At 60.0% G+C, this 17,286-nt stretch overlaps 1 protein-coding gene across 1 annotated transcript in view; it reads left to right on the forward strand.

Moving 5' to 3' along the window:
• ASPSCR1 (alveolar soft part sarcoma chromosome region, candidate 1) overlaps positions 1-17,286 on the forward strand; it is a 46,810-nt gene that overhangs the window by 22,546 nt on the left and 6,978 nt on the right. Inside the window, exons 7-12 of the mRNA XM_011969382.1 lie at positions 90-491; positions 796-806; positions 5,856-5,878; positions 14,859-15,013; positions 15,310-15,391; positions 16,799-16,865. Of these exons, the coding sequence (XP_011824772.1) occupies positions 90-491; positions 796-806; positions 5,856-5,878; positions 14,859-15,013; positions 15,310-15,391; positions 16,799-16,865 (740 nt within the window). The remainder of the gene's footprint in view (positions 1-89; positions 492-795; positions 807-5,855; positions 5,879-14,858; positions 15,014-15,309; positions 15,392-16,798; positions 16,866-17,286) is intronic.

A 17,286-nucleotide genomic window follows, 5' to 3' on the forward strand; every position in this document is an offset into this window, starting at 1 on the left:
GGGTGAGCTGGGGCGGGAGGGGGTGAGCTGGGGCAGGCGGCAGGCAGGGCCGCCACAAGGTGCTTCCCTTGTCCTCTGGCCCCACTCAGGTTTGTCATGAAGTGCTGCGACCCTGTGGACAAGACCCCAGGAAGCCTGGGCTCGTCGGTGTCGTCGGTGTCGGCTGGCCAGGCAGCAGCCAGCACTTCACTTCCCTTGGAATCTGGGGAGCTCAGCCGCGGCGACCTGAGCCGTTGGGAGGACGCGGACACCTCAGGGCCCTGCTGCGAGGACACTCAGGAGAAGCAGAGCACGAGGGCGCCCGCACCTGCCCCCTTTGTTCCTTTCTCAGGCGGGGGACAGAGACTGGGGGGCCCTCCTGGGCCCACGAGGCCTCTGACATCATCTTCAGTCACGTTGCCGAAGTCCCTCTCCAGCCCCGGAGGCCCCTCCAAGCCAAAGAAGTCCAAGTCGGGCCAGGATCCCCAGCAGGAGCAGGAGCGGGAGCCGGAGCTGGTAAAAGGGGCCCTGGGCCTTGGGACTTGGGGGTGTCCTTTCTCCTGACATGGTAGCCCTGCGTGGCTTTAGCTGGTCAGCCTGGTGGCATGGCAGTGATGCAGGGCAGAGGAACCCGAAAGTGGGGCTCCGGCCAGGAGGGCTCTGGCTTTGCCCAGGAAGGGATTCAGGGGTAGGCAGGTGGTAGAGAAAGTAGCTTTACTGAGACGGTGGCTGTGTCTGGTCCCGCATGAGGCCGTGTCTGCTCCAGGACGAGGCTGTGTCCGCTCCGGGATGAGGCCGTGTTGGCTCCATGACGAGGCGGGAACCATGTCAGCTCCGTGTTGGCTCCGTGACAGGGCACAGAGTGGGCTGCCCTGGGGTGGTGCGTGGAGGGCAGCAGCTCAGGGCATGGCCGCGGTCACATTTACATCCACTCTTAACTATGTGCACGTTCAGGGGTGGGGTATTCAGGAATCTCCAGAAAAGGGGCGGTAACCTCCGGGTCATGGCCGGGGAAAGGGTGAGTTGTGGGGCCGTTGGTGGACGCATCAGCCAGTCTTCAGCCTGGCTTGGAATCCTCCGGCCTGAGCAGGGTCTGGGCTTGTTCTTAGCTCTCAGGGAGGTGATTTTTTTTTTTTTTTTTTTGAGACAGAGTCTAACTCTATCACCAGGTGGGAGTGCAGTGGCACGATCTCAACTCACAGCAACCCAACTTCCACCTCCCAGGTTCAAGTGATTCTCCTACCTCAGCCTCCTGAGTAGCTGGGACTACAGGTGCGCACCACCATGCCCAGCTAATTTTTTTGTGTTTTTAGTACAGACAGGGTTTCACCATGTTGGCCAGGATGGTCTCAATCTCTTGACCTCACGATCCGCCCACCTTGGCCTCCCAAACTGCTGAGATTACAGGCGTGAGCCACCGTCTCCAGCCCTTTTTTTCTGGTTTTAAACCCCCATTACTAAGGCACCCACTTTTTTTTTTTTTTTTGAGATGGAGTTTCGCTCTTGTCGCCCAGGCTGGAGTGTAGTGGCGCACTTTCAGCTCACTGCAACCTCCACCTCCCGGGTCCAAGCGATTCTCCTTCCTCAGCCTCCCGAGTAGCTGGGACTACAGGTGTGTGCCACTATGCTCAGCTAATTTTTGTATTTTTACTAGAGACATGGTTTCACCATGTTGACCAGGCTGGTCTCAAACTCCTGACCTTAGGTGATCCACCCACCTCAGCCTCCCAAAGTGTTGGGATTACAGGTATGAGCCATCACGCCTTGCCTTTTTTTCGTTTTTTCGAAACAGAGTCTTGCTCTGTCACCCAGGCTGGAGTGCAGTGGTGCGATCTCGGCTCACTGCAACCTCCACCTCCTGGGTTCAAGCGATTCTCTTGCCTCAGCCTCCCGAGTAGCTGGGATTACAGGCACCTGTCACCATGCATGGCTAATTTTTGTATTTTTAGTAGTGATGGGGTTTCACCATGTCGGCCAGTCTGGTCTCGAACTCCTGACCTCAGGTGATCTGCCCGCCTCGGCCCCCCATAGTGCTGTGATCGCAGGCGTGAGCCACCGCGCCCGGCTGGCCCCACGTTTGGATCACGCTGATCGTGCGGAGCCTTGTGTGCCTGGGAGTTCTGCCCGTCACCAGTGTCCGCCTCCTCCTTCCCTGTGCTGCCCACTGGCTGTCAGCCTCCAGGGCTGTCTCTGGTGTTTTTGGGTCAAGCTGGGCTTGCAGGGCCCCTCCCTGGCCCACTGCAGCCACGTCAGAGCTCAGAGGGGGAGCACGTGGCATGGGTCACCCATCCATCAACTCCTGCCTGGAAGCTGATGTGGAATTTTCCCTCTGGAGCCCCGAGCCGTCCAGTTGCCTTCCCAGTGTCCCCGTGGGCTTCCTTGGAGGTGCGGCTTGGTGGCCGTCCTCGCCGGGAGACTCGTGTGGGTTCCGCCTTCCTGGGACTCCACTGGGCGATGGCTCCTTCAGAAATACCGCGAAACCCGTCCACCCGTGGGAGTGAAGGCATCACTGCGGATTCCCCAGGAAGTCCCTTGGGCTCTTGGAACATCCCAGGCTCCTCTCCTCCTCGGGCTTGTTCCCGGAGGTGCTGGGTCTTCCTCCCAAAGCCCAGCCCCTGATTGCCTGCTGCTGCTCAGGACAGGGTAGGGCCTGTCCCTATGGCCACGCACTGCTGCTGGTTAGCACTCAGGCTGGCAGCATGGATGCTAAGCATGTCTTCTGCCCCCTTAGTGTGTGGGGAAGGTTAGGGACCCCACCTGCGCTCCCCCCACACGTCCACAAAGCCACCAGGTGATCCCCAAACCTCAGAGTGTCCTAAGAAGGGCCCAGAGCCAACCCTGATGCCCTCGAGGCCCCACGCAGGCTGGGAGAGTGGCCGCCCCGCACTTACAGAGCTGGATGCGAGGTCCGAGAACAGTTTGCGGGAGGACAGGCGTGGGAGTGCTGGAACCGGAGGGAGGAGGAGCCACCAGTGACAGACACGGCCACACACGTGGGTGTTCTTTTTCCAAAACGCCTACAAGGGGGCTGGTTCAAGAGGGTGCCATTCAGTGGTCTTGCTCTGTGGCCCAGGCTGGAGTACAGTGGTGTGATCTTGGTTCACTGTAGCCTTGACCTCCTGGTCTCAAGCCATCCTCTCCCCTCAACCTCCCAAGTAGCTGGGACCACAGCTGTACACCACCATGCCGGGCTAATTTATTTATTTTTTTATTATTATTTTTTTGAGACAGAATCTCGCTCTGTCACCCAGGCTGGAGTGGGTGGGATCTCAGTTCACTGCAACCTCCGCCTCCTGGGTTCAAGTGACCCCCCCACCTCAGCCTCCCAAGCAGCTGGGACCACAGGTGTGAGCCACCACACCCGGCTAATATATATATATATTTATTTATGAGATGAGGTGTCTTGCTCTGTTGCCGAGGCTGCAGTGCAGTGGTGTGATCTCAGCTCACTGCAATCTCCGCCTCGTGGGTTCCAGTGATTCTCCTGCCTCAGCCTCCCAGGTAGCTGGGATTACAGGCACTCACCATCATGCCGGCTAATTTTTGTATTTTTAAAAGAGATGGGGTTTCACCATGTTGGCCGGGCTAGTCTCAAACTCCTGGCCTCAGGTGATCCGCCCAGCTCGGCCTCCCAAAGCGCCGGGATTATGGGCATGAGCCACCATGCTCAGCCTAATTTATTTTTATTTTTCATAAAGACAAGGCCTCCCTGTGTTGCCCAGGCTGGTCTCAAACTCCTGGGCTCAAGCCATCCTCTTATCTCAGCCACCCAGAATTCTGGGATTACAATTGTGAGCCACCTCACCGGCCTGAAAGTTACTTTTTATAATGTTATGGATAGCATCATGCTTCCTGTTACATTTTTGACTGACTGACTCCTTGTTTGTTCTAGTGGTGTCTTGGTTTCTGTTGGGGTCTCTGCAGACCTCTTCCCCTTGTCCTCTCATCGTTTTTCTTCCCTTGTTGCAGCGACTGGGCCTCTGGTGCTTTTGGATAGTGGCGATCTTAGTGGACATCCTTCCTTGTCTTGATTGTAACAGGAATTACTAGTAGTTTCTCTGCCAAGGATGATGTGTGCTATAAAAAGTCTTTATCAAGCTGCGAAAGTCACTGTTCCTAACTTTCTGACATTTAAAACGATCTTAAGTGGGTGTTGAACCGTTCCAGTGTTTTCAGCATCGATGGAGATGACCGTGTGCTTTATTTTATTGGCTTGTGCCTGTGTGTTAGTAAATGAGATAGACTTTTTTCCTTGCTCTGTCTTCATCCAGTTTGGGAATCAGATTTCACCTGGCTCACAAGGGAACTGGGCAGTGGCCCCTCTTTTCTGGGTTCTGGAAATTCTCCGAAGGTTATGGTCACTGCTCACTGCAGACTCCACCCACCACTGGGGCACTGGGCCCTCGGCGGGGAGTGTGTGCAGGCAGGCGGCCAGGTGCTGACCTCCGAGCATGCCTGTGTGGGGTTGTGGCCTGACCCTCTGTCTCATGCCTCCCCCACACCGTGGGGACCTCGTGTCTGTGGGGTCCCTGGCCCTGTGGCTGACTTTTCCTTTGTTCCTGTCCTGACCCTGCATCAGAGCCCTGCACCTGGGCTGCTGGAACCTGACTTCCTTAGCCTCCTCACCTGCAGAACTAGGGTGTTCGTGGCATTTATGGATTTTGTGCCAAAAGAGGCAGACTGGGGGACTGTCATGCAGCTCTCGGTGAGGGATGGGAGGAGGCTGTTTCGCAGCCCTTGTGTCCCCTGAGGGCCAGGCTGCCAGCTGCCAGCCATAGCACAGAGGCTGGGTCAGAGCTTCCTGAGCTCCTGCTGACCTAGTGGGCCTGGAAGGCCCCCATGCCTCCATCTCCTGTGGACATTTAAAATATTTGTGTCTGGGCCGGGCGCAGTGGCTCACAGCACTTTGGGAGACCGAGGTGGGCAGATCACCTGAGGTCAGGAGTTTGAGACCAGCCTGGACAACATGGCAGAACCCTGTCTCCACTAAAAATACAAAAATTAGCTGGGCATGGTGGCAGGCGCCTGTAATCCCAGCTCATTGGTAGTCTGAGGCAGGAGAATCACTTGAACCCGGGAGGCAGAGGTTGCAGTGAGCTGAGATCACACTACTGCATTCCAGCCTGGGTGACAGAGTGAAACTCTGTCTCAAAAAACAAAAAAAAAACAAAAAAACCACAAGTGGCCAGGAGGGCTCTGTGCACATAGCCCTGGCCTGGGCTGTGCCCTGGGCACTCGTGCTCCGTGTCCCGGACCTCAGGTGAGGTCAGGAGTTTGCTTCGTCCTCCTCTGGCCACTTCTGAGTGAAGCAGCCTCACGCCTCCCACTTGCCTCCTGGCCACACACCTGGGAGGGCAGAGGCCGGGCATCTGCACCATGTTGGATGTAGGGGCTTCCGGCGTCAGGGTCCAGTCCCTCTGCTTTCTGTCCCCCTGGCTGTCCTGGGACTGTCCCTGTTGAGTGGACAGGGGAGTGGGGAGTGAGGGCATTGGGTCCATTCTGGGACTATGATGGTGTTGGCACGCCGTCCTCCCTCTGGGAACTCTGCCGAACTCTGCACTGTGACACCTGAGTCCCCATGAAGCGCTTGTGCCCCTCGACCCAGAGTCAGGCTGGAGCCAGACTCGTGTGCTCTGGGTGAGCAGGGGTGACCCCCTCTAGGCCTGCTCTTGTGGGGACCCCTCGGTGTGAGGGACACTGGCTGTCACGTTCCCCCATTCTAGAGGTGTGGGCCTCAGCCCCTTCTTCCCTCCGTGCCCAGGGCGGGTCTTGTCTGCGGAGTGTGGGGTGTGGAGCACGGGGCTCGCAGCCCAGAGCAGTGCCCGCCCGTGCTCGCCCGTCGGGAGGTGCTGTTGGGGTGGGGTCCCGGCTGGCAGGCGAGGTCCAGGGGAGGGAGCGTGTGCCTGGCCTGCGCAGCGTGCTGAGGGCCTTTGATCTGGGACTGAGGCAGCTGATTGACAGAGGGCGTCCTGCCTGCCCCGCGCCTCCCGTCGCTGCCAGCCGCACACGCAGAGGGCCCGCGGCCACATGCCGCTGCTGGGTCCTTTCAGTGCTGGGGGGGAGGGGAGAAAGGAACAAAACAGAACTTTTTTGGGGAACTTCAAAGGTGCACTTTAGTAAGCAGAAAGAGTTTCCAAGTTTCCCATTAATGTTTTGCCTGTGTGTGGTTTTTGGATTTAAATAAAGAGTCAGAAGAAAGAGACAGGATAAAATACAGGCAGGTCCTCGGCCGAGGCCCGGGGTGGTTCACAGACCCGGGCGGTTCCTGCCTTTGATGTCAGGCATTAATTATTAGAAGGTAGTTTTACTGGCGATCAGAACCGGGCGCTGGGAGAGGCTGGGGCTGCCCGGCGCCCCCTGGCCCTGTCTTTGAAGTGACTCCACCGGCCGGGAGGCCGCCCTGCAGCCCTGTGCTGGGCTGGGACGCCAGTCCCAGCAGACACCCCCCACGACTCGGCCTCCCGGCAGCTGGCACAAGGGCCGCTCCTGATCAAAGGCTGGGTCTGCCCGCATGGACTGGCGGCTGCTGCCCTGCCTGCCCCTCCTGCCTCGGGGGTGAACCTTGCTCCTGGAGCCGGGGCCTGAGGTTTCCTCAGCACCCCTGCTCACCCCCGGCCCTCTGTGGCCAACGGCCGGTGGGACTCGTGGGGCAGGGAGGAGCCTGTCCCAGGGTTTTGGGGGTAAACCAGCAGTGAGGAGGCTGGGTCTGGAGCGGGTCATGCACTGGGTGTGGTGAACACACCCTGCCTGGGACCCCCGTGTGCCTGGCAGGGCAGGTGCTGTTGTCCCTGGGCAGTAGGCATCCTCAGAGGGGCCAGGGGCTCCTGCCCGTGCTGCCCCTGCGGCCAGCCCAGTCAGTGGCCAGGGTGGCCCGGGTCCCTGTTATGCCTCATGGGTGTCTGAGGACAACGGTGGGCTCTGAGGCAGGGCCCAGGCTGTCCCTAGAGGCGCAGCCTATGGCCTTGATTGGAATGGCCGTGAAGCGTGGCTGGCAGATGGGTCAGCGACGTTGCAGGTGGCTGGCTGGGTCCCGGCTGTTTAGAAGCCTGGTGACTGACAGGCGCTTGTGTTTCAGTGAGGAACCCGGCGAGTGGGGGTGGGTGCTCACCACTGGGGCTGTGGGGAGAACCGGGAGCGTGGGGGCTCCGTGCTGGGTGAGTCGGCTGCTGCAGGGCGCAGACCCCACCGGCCCCTCCTGGCCTGGACTCCCCTCCCGGCCTGGACTCCCCTCCCTGCTGGACCCAAGATCCCCTGGTTGGGATTGTTCCAGGAACTCAGGTCAGGGGCCCTGTCAGCCCTTCCCTGGCTCCTCCAGGAGCAGCCTCCAGACTCCACCCCGCGGATGAGCCCCCTCGCCAAACCGCTTCTCCTGCCTCTCCGTGGGTGTTGGTACACTTTATCCACGGTGACACACGCCTGCCACCCCGTAACGTGCCCAGCTCCGGGCGGGCTCACGGTCAGCCCCGGCTCCCGGAATCCTGTTCTTATTTTTCTTTTCTTTTTTTTTTTTTTTGAGACAGGGTCTTGCTCTGTTGCCCAGGCAGGAGTGCAGGGGCGCAGTTACGGCTCACAGCAGTCTTGACCTCCCATCTCAGCCTCCTGAGTAGCTGGGACTGCAGGTGTGAGCCACTGCACCTGGCCTCTATTTTCATCTTTTAAAATATTTTTTTTTTAAATTAAAAAATGATTTTTTTCTCATGAGCACGTCATGCTTTATATTTTCATCTTTTCATATTTATTTTATTTAATTAATTTATTTTTTTGAGACAGAGTCTCCTGCTGTCACCCAGGCTGGAGGACAATGGCACGATCTCAGCTCACTGCCACCTTTGCCTCCCAGTTCAAGTAATTCTCCTGCTTCAGCCTCCCAAGTAGCTGGGATTGATTACAGGTGCCCGCCCCCTGTAATTTTTGTGTTTTTTGTAGAGAAGGGGTTTTGCCATGTTGGTCAGGCTGGTCTCGATCTCCTGACCTCTGGTGACCCACCTGCATCGGCCTCCCAAAGTGCTGAGATTACAGACGTGAGCCTCCATGCCCAGCCTTTTTTTTTTTTTTTGAGACGGAGTCTCACTCTGTCGCCCATGCTGGAGTGCAGTGGTGCGATCTCGGCTCACTGCAAGCTCTGCCTCCTGGGTTCACGCCATTCTCCTGCCTCAGCCTCCCGAGTAACTGGGATTACAGGCGCCTGCCACCATGCCCGGCTAATTTTTTTTTGTATTTTTAGTAGGGATGGGGTTTCATCTTGTTAACCAGGATGGTCTCGATCTCCTGACCTTGTCATCCGCTCGCCTCAGCATCCCAAAGTGCTGGGATTACAGGCATGAGCCATCGCGCCTGGCCTTATTTTTATTTTTATTTTTTGAGACAGAATCACACTCTGTCGCCCAGGCTGGAGTGCAATGGCGTGATCTCAGCTCACTGCAAGCTCCACTTCTGGGTTCAAGTGATTCTGCTACCTCAGCCTCCCGAGTAGCTGGGGTAAGAGGCGTGTACCACCACGCCCAGCTAATTTTTGTATTTTTAGTAGAGTTGGGGTTTTACCATGTTTGTCAGGCTGATCTCAAACTCCTGACCTCAGGTGATCCGCCTGCTTTGGCCTACCAAATTGCTAGGATTACAGGTGTGAGCCACCGCGCCCAGCCTGTTTTCATCTTTTTAAAAGAACTTTTTTTTTGTTGAGGCAGGGTCTGTCTGTGTCACCCAGGCTGGAGTGTGGTGGTGTGATCTCTGCTCACTACAACCTCCACCTCCTGGATTCAAGAGATTCTTGTGTCTCAGCCTCCTGAATAGCTGGGATTACAGGTGCCCACCACCACACCTGGCTAATTTTTGTATTTTTAGTAGAGATGGAGTTTTCGTCATGTTGACCAGGCTGCTCTTGAACTCCTGACCTTAAGTGATCTGCCCGCCTTGGCCTCCCGGTGCTGGGATTACAGGTTTGAGCCACCGCACCCTAACATGAGGCCTAATAGAACTTTTCTTGGCCAGGTACAGTGGCTCCCACCTGTAATCCCAGCACTTTGGGAGGCCGAACTGGGAGGATCACTTGAACCTAGGGGTTTGAGACCAGCCTGGACAACATAACAAGACCCCATCTCTACAAAGAAAATTTAAAAATTAGCAGAGTGTGGTGGTGTGTGCCTGTAGCCCCAGCTACTTGGGAGGCTGAGACGGGAGGATTGCCTGACCTGAGAGATCGAGGCTGCAGTGAGCTGAGATTGCACCACTGCACTCCAGCCTGGGCACGACGTTGTCTCAAAACTGAAACATTCCTGCTTTGGGCCTTGCTTGTTGGCCTCTCCGCAGCCCTGTGGCTGCTCGCTGGCAGGCTCAGACTGTGGGCATCGGTGCGGATGTTGTGCTCAGCCTGGGTGAGGCGCTGTCTCCTCTGGGTGGGATTCGAGGCCCGAGGCCTCTGCTTGGTGCAGGCGGGATGTGTGCTGAGGGTGTTCCCCATGCTTTGGATGTAAAATTTGGGCATGGAGTTTGTGGTGTCTTCAGAGGCAGTCCCACCTGCGTCCTGTGTGAGCGCCTGTCCATGTCGGTCGCAGCAGTGTCTCCATGGAGCCTGCGTCCATGCCCAGGCCTGCCTCTCGCCCTGGCACAGCCTCTCCTGCTATGCATGTCCCAGGCCTTTGATGGCGTCCACGTGCTCCGCCGCCTGCCTCGGAGGGTGGCCGGGGCGCTGAGTAACTCGGGAGGTTTGGCCCGTGTCTGGCGTAGTGATTCATTTAAGCTCAGAGCCTCCAGGGGAAACTCCACACTCCTCTCACCGGAGCCCTGGTGGGGCAGGCCAGGCCGAGACCGGAGAGGGAGGGAGGCCGGGAGGGAAAAACACAAACCCTCAGAGACGCTGGAAACTCTGAGGTTGGGGCCACCTCTGAATGGGTTCACATTTTTCCTCTGTGTGTCATCACATCCTGGAAAATTACTGTCAAGAAAAGGAGACCTCTGGTTAGTGTCCCGGCCCGTGTGCGTGCCCCTGGCGCCCTTGCCCCACAGCCCCCAGCCTCCCTCCCCTTGGTTTCCCAGGTCAGCGGCCTGGGGCTGCCCCAGCACTGTCTGTCGTCGGGCTGCGCGCCCAGAGGGCTGCCCCCGGCATCCCCGACAGCATCCCTGTCCTCAGTCCTGCCCGTCCTTTCTGGCCTTTCTCCAGCTCCCTTCCAGTTTCAGGGCATCTGGATAAATGGTTAGCATCGTTGCGGCCCAGTCCGTGCAGCCCTCCTGGAGGCTGTGACCTGGGGGTCCGCTGGGGGCCTGGGTTTGCAGGAGACAGGAAGGGGCCAAAGGGGCAGAAGCTTGCAGGGGCTTCACCTGCAGGAGGAGTTGGGTCTTTCACAGCTGCCTGGCCACCCTCGGAGCCTGAGAGGCCAGCACCCCTTCCCCTCATGGTGCTGGCTGGACCCTCCACGCTCCGTGCCTCCTCCTTGTGTGTCATGTGACCATAGTCACCCCAACCTTGTGGCGTATTTTGAGCTTCTGAGGAGCTCAGCACACACAGCCCCTGTGAGAGCACTGGCGCTGGCTGCTGGACCCTGCCGTGTCTCTGGCATCGTCCCCATCCTCTGAGACCTCTCTGGCTCTGCCTAGCAAGAGGGGCAGGGCCGGGAAGAAGGGGGTGTGGGGCCTTCGGGAGCTGGGCCCGGGTGCTGAGGCGGAAACCAGGCCGGGCTCAGCATGCCAAGCTCCTGGTGGAGGCACTGGCGTCCGTGCATGTCAGCGGCGCAGAGAAGGTTCCAGGCTCCGTCTCCTGAACCTGTCTGGAAGAGCCCAGCTGCTCCCACGGACCTGCGACCTGCTGCCCAGGGCTGGAGGTCTGGGCCTCTTTGCATCGGCTCAGGGGAGGCCGTCCACGGCTGAGTGAGGGTCAGCGGCCATTTGGATGCCCCAGCAGCCGCGGGGCTCTCGCCTCTGCCAGAGCAGGCAGCGTGCGAACTGGCAAGGGCTTTGGGGAGCAGCAGGAGGCCTGAGGGTGCCGAGTGCTCTGGAAATGTTGCTGGTTCTTCAGGGGCAGGCCTGGCCCGCTGGGCAGAGCAGAACACGGCCTCCGCGCAGAGGCGGGGTGGCGGCGCCGGGATGGCAGACACATGAGGCTGCATGAAGTGGGCATCAGCTGGACCCTGGGGTTTGGGCTTGGAGGCCTGCAGGGCAGTGGTCCCCTGGCTCTTGCTGCCCTGTGGTTCAGTTCCTCCCGCTGCCGCGCCTTGTGCCCTGTGGGTTGGCCGGTCTTGTGAGAGGCCTCATCTGAGACAGGAAGCCCCACGCAGGCTTCTGGAAGGCTCTGTCCTGACTCTCGGCCACCCTATTGGCTGAGACCGACCCCAGCGGCTTCCTGAGGCTTGGCGAGGCCCCCAGGGTCACCTGCTGGTCACACACCTGGGGGACCCCACCAAGGCTGAGACCCAGGTTGGGGCCCCCCGCACTCTGCTGAGGTTTGGGCCTCATTCCCCGCTGGCCCGCCCTCCCCTCAGGAGCTTTCCAGGTGGGGACGTTCGTAGGGACAGTGGTACGACATCCAGTTGTCTCCTCCCTGAAACCTTCAACCTGAACCTCACTCGGCACAGGGAACTGGGGGCCAGACCGTGGTGGATGGAGGCGTCGTGCTGACACAGCCCCTGCTGGGACGTGGGGAGTGGCTGAGGCACAGCTCCAGCCCCAGCATGATGGTGCGTGTGGGAAAACTGCCCGGGTACTTGGGGACAGCAGGGACATTTCCAGCGTGGGTGTGTGAGTGCCACCTCCCCCATGTGGTGGGCGTTGGTGTGATGCTGGCAGCTGGGACCAGGGTCCTCTTCTCAGCAGATGCTGCTGTGTTTCTGGGGGGCAGTCTGTGGTTTTCTTTTGTGTGCATGTGTGTGCTTGGGTGTGTGTACGTATCCTTGTGTGTGCACGTGTGCTTGGGTGTGTGCATGTCCTTGCATGTGCATGTGTGCTTGGGTGTGTGCGCACACGTGTCTGCGTTTGTGTGCGTGTACTTGCATGTGCACGTGTGCTTGGGTGTGTGTGTCTGCGTGTCTTTGTGCACGTGTGTGCTTGGGTGTGGGTGCTCACACGTGTCTGCGTGTGTGTGTGTGCATGTCCTTACGTGTGCACGTCTGTGGGTGTGTGTGCACACATGTCTGCCTGTGTGTGCGTGTCCTTGCGTGTGCACATGTGCTTGGGTGCATGCAGGTGTGTGTATGTACATGTCTGTGTGTGCACGTGTGTGCGTTCGCGTTTGCCCCAGAGCGGAAGGAAAGAGAATGCAGCCGGACGATCATATCTGTGTGAGGGGTGTTCACTTTGTGTCTGGCAATCTTTCTGTGGAATGAAATATTTCAAAATAAGAAATTGAGGGGAAAGAGAAAGGAGGGTGCTTGTCTCTCTCCTCGCCTCCTGCTCTTCCTCCCTGTGTTGGAGGCTCCAGGACGCCTCACCCCGGGTTGACGTCATTTTTGGCCTGCAGAGGCAGCCCCTTTCTTTTCTCCGGGCACCAGCGAGGAGGCTGGGCTCCGGCCGACGGGAGCCCCTGCAGGAGCCAGGGCTTGACTCCCCTGCAGCGCTGTCGCTGTCGCTTTTTTCCCTCACGATGTCTCATCCACAAACCTGTCCTCCATCCAAAGACATCTCAGTGAATCCACCTGGCGCGGAAGCAGTGCTGATGCTGCAAATTCGGGCCAGGCTGCCGGGCAGAGCTCGCCAGTCAGCAGGGCCGAGTATGGCCGGGGCAACCCCGAGACCCCACGCCCCGCCATTGTGGCTCCCGCTCCCTGGCGCCTCTTCTCTGTGGACGGAGAGCCTCTCTCCGGGGGAAGGCTCGGGGCTAAGCTGATGGGTGTTTGAAGTTTCTCCACACACAGGGTCCCCTGGCATCTCCCTCTGTCTTTGGCGGCCAAGTGCCATTTCCCAGCAGCCCTGCTGCAGACACTGTCTGTTCTCGGGGGAGAGTTAGGTGGCCTGGGCCCTTGTGGTAGCCGCTCATCCAGCCTGACCCCAGGCTGCAGTGAGGCTGCTTCCGATCAGGGCTTCTCTGCCCAGGTGAAGGGCGGGCGTGGGAGGTTTCCGTAGAGGCCGCTCTCCCCTGCTGCCCGAGCCCCGTGTGGGGCCCTGCGTCCGTCTGACAGACGGAAGCTTCCGGAGCCGGGCCCTTGGGATGATGAGTAGGAAACTAGGGAGGATCCACAGGAATTAGAGATTTCATCAGTTTTGTTTTCCAAGTGAAATTCAACAGCCCCCTAGCAGCGTGACGCTGATGGCCCCGTCCCCTATGGCCCCCATCCTGGAGGCACCCTGGTGTGGGCTGTGGGCCTGGGGATCCTTGGCGCTGTCCAGTATGCAGACGTGCCAGCAGCCCACATTTCCCCCGGTGACTCCCAGGCTGTGCCCTGGATGTGGCCGTCTGAGCATGTCGTGTCCTGGGGACAGGGCCCCGTCTGGTCGTCAGGCTCGGTGCGTGCCCATCGGGGTGCTCTGCCCGCTCGGGGAGACAGCGCGGCTTCTGGGGGGCTCCTCCAGGGAGGCTCTGGACCAGGCTGCAGAGGATGCCGACCTGCCACAGGCTGGCCTGGCCGCTCATGGACACGGTGGCTCCTGGCCCAGGGTGCACCGCGTCCTGCCCTCCTCTCCCCTGGGAACCCAGGCGTGTTCGCGGCCCTCTGGAATGCAGGCGCTGGGGCTGTGGGGGGCCGCCTGGCGCCTGGCATCTTGTTATAAAAAGCTGTGGCGCAGGCTGCTCTCAGTGGCTGCAGGATGGTTGTGGCTTTGGAAGGGCAACCCCCAGGGACCTTGGTCAGCCACCTGTGGCCCCACTGCTGGGCCATGGTCAGCCCTTGCTGGCTGCCCTGCGACGACACTGCCAAAGCCAGTGGGGCTTCTGCCAGACTCCCGTGACAAGTCATGACAGAGCCACGTGCTGGGTGGCTGCAGGGCCCTGTCGCCCACGGCAGTCAAGGTCTTATGTGTCTGTCTGGAGGGCAGCCCTGGAGACACCTGGGACAGGTGTACCTCTGGCAGGCGCACCCTGGCTGTCACCCAGTGTGGGCATGGTGGGAGCGCTGGAATGCTGTGCAGGGCAGGAGGCAGCGGCCTGTGGCTGCGTGGGAGACTGCAGGGGAGGCGGGACCAGACCAGGAGGGTTGTTCCCAGGACCTGCCAAGCCATCCCCAGGTGTTGAGAGTTGGAGGTAGGGGTGGGAGCCCAGAGCCAGCTCCAGGCCACCCGCACTCCCGACGGCTCTCGGCTGTTCTGTGTGAGAGGGGACGGGGCCGAGTGTGGTGTCCCACCCATTCCAACACTGGGCCGAATGCACCGAAATCACTGCCCAGGGCTCCGGGAGCTGCATGGCCCGGCTTTGTCCATTTCATTGCTGTTGATGCCAATTAGGGGTGACAGTGTCCCTCCCGCATCCCAGGGTGGGCAGAGGGAAGGGCCGACTTGTTCCCTGGGGGCAGGCGTGCATGGAGTCAGCCTGGCCATGGAGCTGTGGCCAAAAGGGCAGTGGGGACAGCGGGGGCAGCTGGGCTGGGGTTTTTGCCGACGCTCTAATTTGGCGGCTGTCGCCACCCCTGCCCCCCACAGAGACCCTGACGTGGCCTGAGCCAGACTCCAGGGGCCATGCACCCTGATGGGTGGGGAGCAGGGGCTCAGCGTCAGGTCTGGTGCACTGACTGGGAGAAGGAGGGTCTCCAGCCCTGGACAGGCCCTGAGTGGGGTGGGGGCCCCCAGCTGCTGTGCCCAGCCCTGCCCCCAGGACCTGGCCCTGGCACTGTGCTGGCCGGGGCCAGGGAGAGAGTGGGCCCAGCTCCCAAGTCTGTGTGCCCACCTCGGCTGGGGATGCTGACAGCCCGGGGTGTGGAGGGCCCCCCGTGACCCCCGCCGTCAGCCGCGCCCTCTGCCTCTAGCCCGTGGACCTGGAGCCCGTGGACCGGGAGCCTGTGGTGTGCCACCCTGACCTGGAGGAGCGGCTGCAGGCCTGGCCAGCGGAGCTGCCTGATGAGTTCTTTGAGCTGACAGTGGATGACGTGAGAAGGCGCTTGGCCCAGCTCAAGAGTGAGCGGTGGGTGCTCCCTCAGTGCCTCCCAGCTTCTTCGAGTCAGGGTTTGCCCCGTCGGGTGCCTGTGCTGCCCGCCGTGCCCAGGTGCCAGCACTGGCTCGTGGCCCAGGTCCCTGACAGGCTGCCCTTAAGAGCACCTCAGAGGGTTGGGGCCTAGGGAGGGGTGTTCAGATCTTCCTGCCTTGTGCGGGGAGAGCAGCCCACTTCCACCCTGGCGGGTGCAGGTGAGGAGCCCGGGGCCAGTTGCCGTGGCCCCCATTCTGACCAGAAGCCCTGTTCCCTTCCACTCCTCACCACAGGAAGCGCCTGGAAGAAGCACCCTTGGTGACCAAGGCCTTCAGGGAGGCGCAGATAAAGGAGAAGCTGGAGCGCTACCCAAAGGTCTGCAGACGGGACGTGGGGGCAGCAGAGGCACAGCTCTGAGGGGGCCCCCTGTCAGTTCTATGGACGGGACATGGGGGCAATTGAGGCACAGCTCTGAGCAGGGCCCCCCAGAGGTCTGCGGGTGGGATGTGGGGGCAGCGGAGGCACAGCTCTGAGCAGGACCCACCCCCCGTTGTGGCATGTCTGCCTCTAGTGGCCAGTCGATCCTCCCCTGCTCATGATTTAGAATGAATTTTTTTTTTTTTTTTTTGAGACGGAGTTTCTCTCTGTCACCCAGGCTGGAGTCAGTGGCACGATCTTAGCTTACTGCAAGCTCCGCCTCCTGGGTTCACGCCGTTCTCCCGCCTCAGCCTCTCGAGTAGCTGTAACTACGGGCCCCCGCCACTCACGCCCAGCTAATTTTGTTTTTGTATTTTTTAGTAGAGACAGGGTTTCACTGTGTTAGCCAGGATGGTCTCAATCTCCTGACCTTGTGATCTGCCCACCTTGGCCTTCCAAAGTGCTGGGATTACAGGCGTGAGCCACAGTGTCCAGCCTAACTTTCTTTTTTTGACATGGAGCTTTGCTGTCACCTAGGCTGGAGTGTGGTGGTGCGATCTCGCCTCACCGCAGCCTCCGCCTCCTGGTTCAAGCAGTTCTCCTGCCTCAGCCTCCTGAGCAGCTGAGATTTCAGGTGTCCACTACCAGTAGCTCGGCTAATTTTTGGATGTTTTTAAAGTAGAGATGGGGTTTCACTATGTTGGCCAGCCTGTTCTTGAACTCCTAACCTCAGGTGATCCGCCCGCCTCGACCTCCCAAAGTTCCGGGATTACAGGTGTGAGCCACCACGCCCGGCCGAATGAAACTTTTTTTTTTTTGAGACGGAGTCTCACTCTGTCGCCCAGGCTGGAGTGCAGTGGCTGGATCTCAGCTCACTGCAAGCTCCGCCTCCTGGGTTCACGCCATTCTTCTGCCTCAGCCTCCCGAGTAGCTGGGACTACAGGCACCCGCCGCCTCGCCCTGCTAGTTTTTGGATTTTTTAGTAGAGACGGGGTTTCACCGGGTTAGCCAGGATGGTCTCGATCTCCTGACCTCGTGATCCACCCATCTCAGCCTCCCAAAGTGCTGGGATTACAGGCTTGAGCCACCGCGCCCGGCCTGAATGAAACTTTAAACAGCAAATTTGAACACAGGTCAATGTGGTTTTAGAACTCAGACCACTGTGCGCACGCACGGTACTCGGCTGTCTCCGTGCCCGGCCTACCATGGGGGAGTCGAGGCCCGGGCCCTGATTGGGGGTGGCTGCTGCTTCTGCCTGCCCCAGCCCTGGTGTCCGTGGCCTGGCGTGGGCCGAGCGGGGAGGCCGTGCCTGGTCCCTGGTGCAGCTCCGGCCGTCCCTCCAACCCCTCCACTTGTCTGGCCTAGGTGGCTCTGAGGGTTCTGTTCCCCGACCGCTACGTCCTACAGGGCTTCTTCCGCCCCAGCGAGACAGGTGGGCAGCGCTGCCGGTGTCCGGGGAGGGGGGCGGGGGCCCACAGAGCCCCTCCTGGCTCCTTCCTTCCAGGCTACAGGACTGCAGCCACCTGGCCTGCGGGTCCCAGGGCACTGGGCAGGTGCAGGTGCTGAGGTCCCCTTGGGGGTGCAGAGGCGACCCAGTTTGCAGTGTCAGGCAGGCTGGGCACTCGCTCCAGATGAGCCTGTGGTCCTGAGTGCTCACGTCACCCACCTACTGGGCACAGCTGGGGCAGAGGGGCACCCAGAGGAAGGCACCATACCCCGGGAGGAGGGCAGTGGTGCTGTGACATTCAGGGGCTTGTGACCTGTACCCCAGACAGCTGGGTGGCAGCAGCCCAAGGTCTCAGGGACCTCCCCCAGGGAAGCACTGAGGCTGGGGTGGGGGGGGACTGGGGGGT

Source organism: Mandrillus leucophaeus, unplaced genomic scaffold, assembly GCF_000951045.1.
Source record: "Mandrillus leucophaeus isolate KB7577 unplaced genomic scaffold, Mleu.le_1.0 Scaffold1, whole genome shotgun sequence".
Lineage (NCBI taxonomy): Eukaryota > Metazoa > Chordata > Mammalia > Primates > Cercopithecidae > Mandrillus > Mandrillus leucophaeus.